The sequence below is a fragment of the Talaromyces amestolkiae genome (genome assembly GCF_001896365.1).
Source record: "Talaromyces amestolkiae strain CIB chromosome Unknown scaffold10.1, whole genome shotgun sequence".
In the NCBI taxonomy this organism is placed as follows: domain Eukaryota; kingdom Fungi; phylum Ascomycota; class Eurotiomycetes; order Eurotiales; family Trichocomaceae; genus Talaromyces; species Talaromyces amestolkiae.
In genome coordinates, this window is record NW_024468046.1 from 1154858 (window position 1) to 1165701 (window position 10844).

At 46.8% G+C, this 10844-nt stretch overlaps 5 protein-coding genes across 5 annotated transcripts; 2 read left to right on the forward strand and 3 right to left on the reverse strand.

The window, feature by feature from the left end:
- Positions 1 to 1207: 1207 nt before the first annotated feature.
- BHQ10_005883 (uncharacterized protein) lies at positions 1208 to 2587 on the forward strand (the record flags this gene model as incomplete). Its single annotated transcript, XM_040878407.1, has 1 exon — positions 1208 to 2587. One exon carries the CDS (start codon positions 1208 to 1210, stop codon positions 2585 to 2587), a length of 1380 nt encoding a protein of 459 aa, XP_040734387.1.
- A 144-nt stretch (positions 2588 to 2731) lies between these two features.
- BHQ10_005884 (uncharacterized protein) lies at positions 2732 to 5448 on the reverse strand (the record flags this gene model as incomplete). Its single annotated transcript, XM_040878408.1, has 6 exons — positions 2732 to 3359; positions 3412 to 3512; positions 3567 to 4155; positions 4214 to 4533; positions 4595 to 5241; positions 5313 to 5448. The coding sequence occupies 6 exons, from the start codon at positions 5446 to 5448 to the stop codon at positions 2732 to 2734; spliced, it is 2421 nt and encodes an 806-aa protein (XP_040734388.1).
- A 1104-nt stretch (positions 5449 to 6552) lies between these two features.
- On the reverse strand, positions 6553 to 7242 carry BHQ10_005885 (uncharacterized protein; the record flags this gene model as incomplete). Its single annotated transcript, XM_040878409.1, has 1 exon — positions 6553 to 7242. One exon carries the CDS (start codon positions 7240 to 7242, stop codon positions 6553 to 6555), a length of 690 nt encoding a protein of 229 aa, XP_040734389.1.
- A 420-nt stretch (positions 7243 to 7662) lies between these two features.
- Positions 7663 to 8973, reverse strand: BHQ10_005886 (uncharacterized protein; the record flags this gene model as incomplete). Its single annotated transcript, XM_040878410.1, has 1 exon — positions 7663 to 8973. The coding sequence occupies one exon, from the start codon at positions 8971 to 8973 to the stop codon at positions 7663 to 7665; it is 1311 nt and encodes a 436-aa protein (XP_040734390.1).
- A 668-nt stretch (positions 8974 to 9641) lies between these two features.
- BHQ10_005887 (uncharacterized protein) lies at positions 9642 to 10562 on the forward strand (the record flags this gene model as incomplete). The annotated part of the gene is made up of 1 exon (XM_040878411.1): positions 9642 to 10562. One exon carries the CDS (start codon positions 9642 to 9644, stop codon positions 10560 to 10562), a length of 921 nt encoding a protein of 306 aa, XP_040734391.1.
- Positions 10563 to 10844: the final 282 nt, after the last annotated feature.

Below are 10844 nucleotides of genomic sequence, written 5' to 3' on the forward strand. Positions count from 1 at the left end.
GACGAGCATCCGGTGGCCGGGACTTTCAGCGCGCTTACAAAGCCTGCCTCTCTTGTAGACAGAAGAAAGCCAAGTGTGATATTGGGGCGGCTCCACCATGCGCAAGATGTCGGCGCGAACAGAGGCGTTGCGTCTTCAGTGAGAAGCGGTCATGGGCCAGGAAGGGCAGGACTGGTAGAATGTTGCGCAGCATATACGTCGGACCGAGGGGCTAATGCATGTTTATAGATTCTTTATCTCCCAATCAGACTATGCAAACTACACCTCAGCATAGAGACTCATTAATTTCGCCTAATGCATCAATCCATGATCACTCTACCCCTAGAGAAACCGTTGACTTCCAGGGCTCCTCCGAGCCCAATCAACTGACAAACTCCTTGATGAGACACGTTGTATCAAGCGGCAATGATGCACTCAACCTTTTGTTTGAGGCAGCAGCTCACACTAGCTCTCGGAGTAATGACATGACTCCGGAAAGGCAACCTGGCGTTGGATCCGGCCATGGCATATCAAGAGCACTGTTTCACTCACTCCCGCAGGCTACTTATACCGGCACAAGTCCAGCAGCTCCACCGCCTATCGAGCTATCATTGACCGATGCTAGTTTAATAAGTGTATGGGAATCGTTCCGAGTGGTGAAACTGGGATGGTTGAATGCAAAGGAGGCGGTAACATTTGTTGATAAGTAAGTTGGCATTTTCATATGAAATCCCTGTAATTAAAGCATAGATCTGACCATATCAGGTTTTTCGACAATCTATCACCACTATCTCCCATCTTAACGGAATTCTACCGCAGACATGAGAATCATCATATTCTCGTGACCCACGAGTATTTCCTTTGCTGCACTATACTGATGATATCGTCACGCTATCATGTTCTCCCTGGAATAGGAGGAGCTTCAAGGAGTTTTTTCATACATAACAGGCTATGGACTCACTGTCAGAGCTTAATAATGCGACTAATGCTTGGTCAGGAGAGATCCTCACGCGGTAGTATACGGACACTAGGCACCATAGAGGCTCTGCTTTTGATATCTGAATGGCACCCTCGAGCACTACATTTTCCTCCAGAAAATGACGCATGGGATTCAGATATCGCATTCGGGGTTTCTGATGAACCAACCAGAAGTCAGCCCGAGTCATCCTCAAATCAATGGCTTCAAGATGTCATCGAGCCCGCAAGACGATCAGATCAAATGTCTTGGATGCTTCTTGGTTCCGCATTTTCCCTCGCGCACGAACTTGGCATATTTGAACCTGAGGATCGTGGCTCAATACCCACCAAACATTCTAATCCTGCTTTTGTCACCCACAACAGAATTCGCAAACAGCGCGTTCAACAACTTCTCTATGTTTACATCAACCAACTGGCTTCTCGAATAGGATGTATGTCCTTGATGCCCCAAAATCTCAACCGCGCCATCAGCAAAGTCCACAGCACTAGTTTATCCGAGACCAAGACCGAGTGGACGACGTTCATGGACTCATGGATGGATCTCACCAAACTCACGAGATCTGTCAATGATATGCTTTTCCCGTCTGCCTCATTTGCGAAACAGCAGCTTCACAGTGGACGTTACATAGGATTATTAGATCATTTCCGTCCCTTGCTGGCGCAATGGCGTGCTCGTCATCTCGATGCGCCGACGGGACTTAATACGAATTTTGTCAATATTCTTCATATCGAATACCACTACGTCCGCGTATACACGCATTCGTTCGGTATGCAAGCCGTCGTTGAGCGTGTCCTGGCCGACGCCCACTCTCACTCCAATTCCATCTCATCCAACAACAATAATGCCTACAACAGCAATGACGTCGACGCAAACACCAACCAACGTACCAACGCCGAAATCAACCTTGACCCCATCGACCACGAATTTATACAAGAAGTAATCGACGGGTCCTGCCAAATCCTCAAAAAGGTAATCGAACTTGCACAGGCCGACAAATTACGMTTTTCGCCAGTGCGTATATTTCTGCGGGTCACCAGTTCATCGATCTTCTTGCTCAAAGCGCTCAGTCTGGGTGTGCGACACACGAAGCTACAGGAATCTCTCGATGTACTTGAAAAGAGTATCCAAGCTCTTAGGTCTAATATTTTGGATGATGTGCATCTCGCATCTCGTTACGCGATTTTGTTGGAAGTTCATCTTTCCCGATTGAGAAGGAATTTGGTTGCCTCGTCTTCATCCGCAGCGATGAATAAGATCGGTACTGGAGCTGGGGCTGGAATTACAGTCATGCCATCTTCGTCTTCGACGACAAGGAATAGTACTCGCCCATCCTCTACACAGCCTTTTTTTAAGGGCGTAGAGATGGACCCGGGTACAAATCGCATGTATACCAGCAACCCGAATAGTGACAGCGCGTCTGATGATGTAGTAATGACTCAAACAATGCCGCAGTCTTCTTCATATGTGACGGGTAATGAGAACGCAGGGCCAGTTCATATGGCGGATGATAACGACTGGTTATTTTCGTTGCCGTTTGATCCATCTATGGCTCCTTTTGGGCCAAGTGGTGGGCAATTGTCTGGCTTTGATGGTGGGACGTTGGACTTTCTATGGAATTTACCTGAGTAAACCACTCCATCGGGATGAAATTACGTCAATGTCAACATGTCTTTATGAAGATCACGAATTGTTACCTGTATTGTGTACGTGTGACGAATAATGAATATATACACAAGGATATCTACCAATGAGTTAAAGTAGATATTGTCCTTCTCACTGCATATAAGGGTGAACTATCCCGCTTCTATGCTCAAGACTTGAGGAGCCCTGAGTCGATAGAGACGGAGGTAAATCCGCGGCATGAGTACCCCAAGAACTCTCATTGCGACCCAGTGTAAGAACAAGCTCCATTCCATCCGTGAAAAAGCTATGGTCAATCCAGTTCTTCGTGTATGGCTGGCCATTCAGGGTGGCGGATTGAATGTAGATGTTCTTATATTCTTTATCAAAGTTGACTGTCTTGATTGTCGAAGTCTTGTTGGTTGATGGCGAAGTGTACTGTACAGAGTCAAAGAAAGGTGGGATGATGAAGTAGACGTTCTGGGCTGGGTTGGGAAACAATCCCATCATTGACATGGCTACGAAAGCACCCATGGTTCCTGAGTCGTCATTGCCGGGTAGGCCACCAGGGGTCGTTCCAAAGTATTCGGGAATATAGTAGTGAGCACGACTAGCTGACTTACCTGGTCGGCCAGCGTAGTGGTACTGGTAGACAGTAAGGAATGCCGGTTCGTTGCCAATGTAAGTGATTTGGTTATCGTGCATGTAGTCAAGACGTTTGACGAAAGTAGATGGCCCACCGAGCAATGTGATCAGAGTTGCCATGTCATGAGGGACGAAACTACCAGGTGTTAGAATCTTGTCAGTATGCTGGTAAATCAGTCAGAACTTACAATTGATATTCCCAGATACTAGATTCAAAGGTCTCTCCAGCACTATTCTGTAGGGAGCAAATAGATCCACTGTTGTCAATATTTGAACACATAAGAGGATCCTATTATACGCATCGTGAGCAATATCCATACTTCTCATAGAGGAATGAACATACCTGGAAACCCCAAGTTTGATTCAGATACTTCGGTTGAAAGAAACCTGTAAATCCAGTGTCTGTTCCGTTGGAAAACGACGTCTGATCCGCCTTGAAAAGATTCTGCCAATACGCCGAGGTCTTTTCATACTTTTCAGCGTCCGACGTTTTGTTCATACCGCGGGCGATTTGTGAAATAGCAAAGTCGTTATAAGCGTACTCCAAAGTGCGCGAGATACTACGAGTCATTGTGCCAAAACCAACGTAGTCAAGGTCCTGAACTGGGATATAATTCAAGGACTTCCAACTCTGGAGTCCACCACGGCCTTCATTTGACCAATCATATGGTTCTTCCTCGGCATCCTTCTGAACAGCAGCGTATGCAGTATCCCAGTCAATACCGTCGGTAAGGCCCTTAACGTAGGCATCGGCGATGACATTGTCGGCATTGGATCCACCCTGAGTGTAGCCTTTGCAAAGGGACATACGGCAGTCAGGGAGCCACCCGAGATGCTGTTGTGTGTCAACCAATGATCGAACAATCTTAGTCACCGTCTCTGGGTCTATCAAAGTCAAGAATGGCATCTGTGAGCGGAAAAGATCCCAGATACTGTTTTCAAGTTAGCATGGTTCCCAAAGCCAGACAATGGTAAAGCAGTAGTTCTGACCAGTAGAAAGAATCAAAGTATGGCTCGGAGCTCTCCCACAGTGGGTTTTCTCCCGTATAGTCCTGAGGCTGTGTCATTGTCCGGTAGACACCACTGTAGAAGTTGGTGAGAAGCGTTTCATTGATGCCTTTACGAGATACGCGAATGGGACGAAGTTTATCGGTCCAGGCGCTCACTGCTGCCGAGTGAGTAGACTCAAAGTCAAAGTCGGGAATTTCTTTCTCTGCGTTGGAGCAAGCTTGATCTTCACTGATAAAGCTCAGACCGACACGTGCAAGAACCGACTCTGTTCCAGCGTTGAATCGAGCCCATGCACCGCCCTTCAAGTCACATTCAAAGTCAGTACATATCATACATGTGGAATTTTTACTCAATACATACAGGCAATGGATATCCATTAATGCTTCTAGAGATCTTCAGCGATTTGGCGTCCGCAGTAGCACGCGAGTTGACGAAAATGCCATTGTCACGAATTCCAGAGGCACTTTGGAAGTCGGCACAAAAGTAGGCTACATAAGTTCCTGAGCCAAAGCTGGGTAAGAATCGACCAGAACCAGTCATACGACCAGTCGATGCATCAACATCAACGGTTGCGTTATCTTGTCGTGAGTCAGACAGATCGGTCAAGTCCAATAAGATAAGCGGACTAGCAGAAGAGTCCCCTGTCGGAAATTGAAATCGGAAAAGAGATGTGTGCTGAGCAGTAGTCATATCAACTTTGATGCCGGAATCCAGGGTTACCGCAAAGTACCCTGGGGTCGCATTGACGGAAGAAGTATGAAATGACACAGGTCTCTCCTTTTTCGGGTATTTACAGCCGTCGATTGAATCATTCACACAACTTGCGTAAGGGAACAGAGGGAAGTTTCCCAAAGAGGGCGAACCGCCAGTACCAGAATCATGCAGCGATGAAAAGCCGGTGATGTTTGCACCATCCAAGGTGAAACCGCCCTGGCTAGACTCGGAGTTTGTATCGGCAACAGCTTTCGCCATGCCATGGGGCAATGTTGCACCAGGGAAAACATCACCTAAAATCAGGTTGTCATGAGTTTACCGGTACTGTGCATAGCATGGATATTAATCGAGGATATATGCATACCTCCGTTTGCAGTTCCGATCAGAGGATCGACATACTGGAGGACATCGTAATCAAACGAATTGTTGCTGGCAGAGATAGCACAGCCCAACAGAGAGCCCAGCGACAAAAGAGTGAGTGCGSGAGCCATGTTGATCATGGAGATGCAAGATATGAAGAGAGCGACGCGTTAAATGGATTTGGCAAACGTTAACATTCCTGACAGGACGCGGGGGAAAAGAGGTATTTAACCTTCATTTAAGAATTCAGGCACGCGATTATCAACGAGGGGCACATACAACAAGGTATGGTCATTTTTCCTGATTCAGTCAAAATGCCAGCACTAGCTGTACAACAATCTCTGCTAGTGTGCATATCAACGCATTATTTGAACGTGTATTCGTGCATCTGGACCTGTAGCATGGCGGAGAAACATGGTGCCTGTCGATCCTTGCATCTTAAGGACTAGGACTGACTGGGGAGGATACGCCTTTGATAGAGGGGAGTGATGATAACGTTGCATCGCGTGTTGACGACGCTATCTTATCATTGTACCAACGCAGCGTGGGAATGAACAAAAATCTGGCTATTGAGGAGTTATACAGGATAAAAAGAAGTCAATCATTTGACTCAATTGGTTGATCAGGTGATATTTTGTTCAAGGAAGGAGCGATCGGAAGAGAAATGTGAAGCAGGAAGGAGCGCCCCTGTCGATCCTTCCTTCTTTGTTTGTCAACTGACCTGACTCAAGTCTCCCACGGCCAACCTAGAACAACCTACATAACCACCAACAACTGACAAACTCACAAGCCGCATCTTCAGCGCAGTATCACTTACTATCTCATCTATGATATAGCTGCATGTTCCGATGATCCAATCCAAAGACTCGAACTACTAACCAGCACATTCCGATGGTCTAGCCGCAATTCCCAGCGTCGTATTCTCGACAAATCCTGGCATCGGTGTAGAATGGTCCGATTGTTGGTGCAATGCGGGGATATTTACATACACAATCAAGTGATATGGCCAGGGTGACATTTCGCTGAATTATATAGGTACGTGATAACCACTCACTTCATCTGCTAGAAGAAGCTAATGTCTGATACCTTGCCACTGATTCATTAACTTGATTCTTTTCCAGGTGAAATCGCTTGTGATGTCAAGATCAGCAGACTCCCACCCACGGCCGATAGAGACACCCTCCGAACAGTAACAGCCCCAGTCAGGAAAAGGTGATTTACCTTTCCCGCATCCACGGATCTTTTTAATTCTGCCTAAACTCCTCCGGCGTATCTGGCTGGTTCCTCCAGTGGGCTTTCTTAACTGCATCCTCATCTTCCATTCTAGCAACAACCCGTGCGATGGTGGGGTAGTTCTGAATGTCAATGCCAAACCGTGCTGCACTCCATGTGGCAGGGACGAGGCACACGTCCGCCAGCGTGACGTCATCACCAACACTGAAAGTTCCTGCTACCTTTGAAGCTAATGCTTCGTACGCAGCCAATCCGGCCTCTGTTGCCTTGCGACAATATGGAATCGGATCGGCCTCTAGTTCCTTAATCCATCTTTGGCATCGCAAGTTGGTGACAGGCTGTGTGTCCGACGCGATAATTGAGACAAGACTTCGGGTAATTGCGCGCAACCGTGGATCATTTGGGAGCAATGCTCGATTCTGTGGATTTGTTGATCGGATCATCTCCTCGAGATATTCGAGGGCAGCTATCGACTGAGGAATGACTATATCATCTTCTGAGGCGCGGTGAGCGACTAAAACAGGTACACTCAGCGAAGGATTGAGTGCCCGGTGCTGATCCGAGAATTGCTCATTCTTGAGTAAATGCACAAATATGGGGTTGTAGGGTATACCCCAGAGGTTGAGCGCAATGCGCAATCGTGCGGCGCAAGAGGATCTGAAGTAGGTGTGTAGATCGAAGGAAGGCAGGTCAGAAGCCATGTCTGTTGTTTCTTTGTTCACTGTTGATATGGCTGTCTCTACTATAGCACTTCAGAAGATTGTTCTTATGCAATTCACTTCCATGATATTTACACAAAAGACGTCAACAAACTCCAGCAGCGGATAGACCCCGCCGGCTATTTACGGAAAACCTTCCGCCTATTTGGAGTCGCGGAAATGCACAGACTGCAACATTCGCTACATGTTGACGCAGTCGAATTGAGCAGGGCAGTTCTTTCATGGCTTGATCAGACTGATTATCAATGGTAAACTACGCGTTACTGGTATATCAATAATCTGTAATCGAAAGATGGACACTACTATAACATTTAATCTGCGAAACAACATCAAAATTTGACTCGAGATTATGCGTTTGGCAATCTACTTTATACATATGCACTCATAATACTACGTGAACTTTTAAAAGTTGAAAGTAACAGCAGGCTCAATCCTGCCAACGCATTCACCGAACCCGACATACGCGCCATCAACATCCCCAGCAACAGCTCTCAAAATCACTTCGTCGCCATCCTCCAAAAATATCCGCTTCGTTTTCCCATCCGCCAAAGTAAGTGGCTCCTTTCCGCCATTAGTTTGCTCTAGCAAGCTACCCTGAGTCCCTGGCTCTTTGCCCGAGATCGTACCACTACCTAACAAATCTCCCGTACGCAAGTTGCAGCCTGTAATGGTGTGGTGGGTGAGCATTTGCGGGAACGAGTATAGCAAGTTCGTAGTATTCGAGTCAGAGACGTGAATCGGAGCGTCCTCCTTGCTGAGGCCATTGTGTCTGATGTCAAATTCTAGTTTGATATTATAAGCGTTATCTGGCCTCTTTTCTCGGAGGTACGGAAGGAGAGAGTCACGATTGCCCGGCTCAAGTCCTTGCGCTCTAAATGGCTCAAGCGCATCAATCAGCACAACCCAGGGACTGATGGTTGTCGCAAAATTCTTTGCATTGAACGGTCCCAACGGCACGTATTCCCAAGCCTGGATGTCCCGCGCAGACCAATCGTTCATCAACACCAGACCAAAAATGTGATCTTCGGCCTCTTCGATGGGCACCGGCTGACCGAGCTTGTTGCTCGTGCTCACAAAAGCGGCCATTTCTAGCTCGATGTCCAATCTCTTACAGGGTGAGAAAACGGGGACTTTGGGCGTAGCAGTTGGGTTTGCCAGTATTTGACCTGTCGGTCGGATGATAGGTGTTCCGGATACAACGATACTTGATGCTCGACCGTGGTAGCCGACGGGAAGATGGTTGTAATTTGGTTGTAGGGCGTTATCAGGTCCACGGAACAGAACGCCAACGTTGTATGCATGATTTCGTCCAGCGTAGAAGTCGGTATAGTCACCGATTTGTAGTGGGAGGTGGTTTGTTACGGTGTTGAGTGGTATGAGGGCTTCTTTTTGCAATTTCTCGTTGTTTTTGAGAACATCTGGGAAAGGCGTGTCTGCTTTGAATACTGCTTGCAGATACTCCCTCACTTGTCTATGAACGGGTCTACCGAGTGCCGCAAAGGCGTTCAAGGTCGACTGATGGAACACATCCGCTTGGAAGCTAGATAGATGAGTGAAGCCTTCATTCTTCGTGAATGCAGACAGATCGAGTGCATAATCACCTATAGCGATTGCTGGTACCGGCACATTTGACTTGGTTGTTGTGATGACGCCAAAGGGTATGTTGGCAAGGGAAAAGTGTGACTTTGCCGGAATTGAGAGCCAGGACGCCATGTTGCTAATTCTGCGCGGATTATATTCTGAGATGGAAGGAGAGTGTACAATGAGATTGACGGAGGTAGTAATGTTTCCTTCTTCTTTTTGTGTAGAACAGCGCGGATTTCACGTCAATGTTACTTTTTCTCTCGGAGAAGGACTGAAGGAAGCTCGATAATGATTCCGAAGGCCAGCTCTGAGATGCAGATGTTTACACAATGATGTGGGGGTTGTACTGCTCTGTTCAAATGCCAGAGATGGTGCCAGGGCGGAATGCTCTCCGCGCACGGATAGTACCGGGTATCTCGATCTCATCTTCAACTTCAACGGGTTTTTGATAGCGACGTTTTAGCCGTAAGAAGCCGGACTCACGTTGAAATAGTATCAGCTCACATGTTTCAAGATTTTTCGTGGTGAACTGTGATTATATTCTAGCTGAATCACTTTTTTTGTAGTTGTGTTGAATAGGTTTGTTAAGTACTTTTGTTATTAGCAACTCGCCGAATCCGAACAAAAACCGCCCTATCGAGGGTTTCTCTAAGACTTGATCAAGCACTTCAACTTAGCTGATTTGCACGCCAAAGCTTGAATGTTAAACCCATCAATCGCCGACAAAATCGTATCGCCTGAATTCAACTAATTTAGAGAGGAACAAAAGCGAGGTTATCAAGGACGAAACCGTCGAAATGGCCTCAGCCGCCACAATCACCTCCCCCAAAATCAACCTTAAGCTTACATCAAACGACTCCGCTGTTCTGCAGGCCCTTTTCGATAATGGCGAAGGCGCATTTCCAATTCCGTCCTCGACAGATTCGTCCGCTGAAAACACAGCCGCCGTTGACTCGCAAACCATCAATATCGACGACTCATTACCAGCATTTCCTCGATGTCATATAGGAGAGGCGGCGTTGAGGTCATTGAAAGATCGCGAACTAGCCATAGTCAGACGGATACAGGATAACGGGTCACTATCGAGCACATTTTCTACCCAACAAGCGTCGTCATCGTCATCAACGTCAACACACATTCTAGAGCAAGCTATTGATGATCTGTCATCACTAATAGCCGAATACCCCGACTATCCACCCTTATACGCAAACAGAGCGCAGGCATTACGAGTACTCATTCAGTTCAAACATTCGGACACAAATTCTACGGACAAAGATGCCGCTATATTCCATCCCAAAAACAAAGATCTAGCAACGAAACTCCTTTCGAATTTGAGCAAAGCCATATCATTAGCCAGCCCTACCCCCACCGACCCCAATCGAGACACCACCAGCGTCTCAGCTGCCCAATACCGTCTACTGTCAAATACGCACATGCATAGGGGTTATCTTCTACTCAAAGCGGGCAAGATCCGCAAGGAAGAGGAAGAGAACACAAACCAGACACAACAAACAGAACGAGGAGGACCGGAACAACTCCTTGCTATCTCTAGTAGAGATCAACTCGAAGAAATGGCTAGTCAGGATTTCTTTGAGGCAGGTCGGTATGGAAATGAAGTTGCGAAACAGTTGAGTGTGGGGACAAATCCATATGCAAAGATGTGTGGTGCTATTGTGAAGGAGGCTTTGAAGAAGGAGATTGAAGAGTTTCAGTCTTGATTTGTGCTTATTTATGTTACGATATTGCCGAAGATTTCGATCTTGTCAAATTATGAATACTGGTAATTTTCAACATGTCAATATCTCCGACATGACGGTACCTAGTATATTTGGTATTTCACGTAGGTTTCATCAGTGTGCTGTAACTCTATTGATAGCTCTGGTAATATCCCCCAAAGGCCTACGATCCATTCGCTTTGCAAGACTTGTCAAATCCAAGTCAGGGCATTTGTACCCACCAGCAAACGGATCAAACTCATCGACTGGCTTCCATGTGATCAT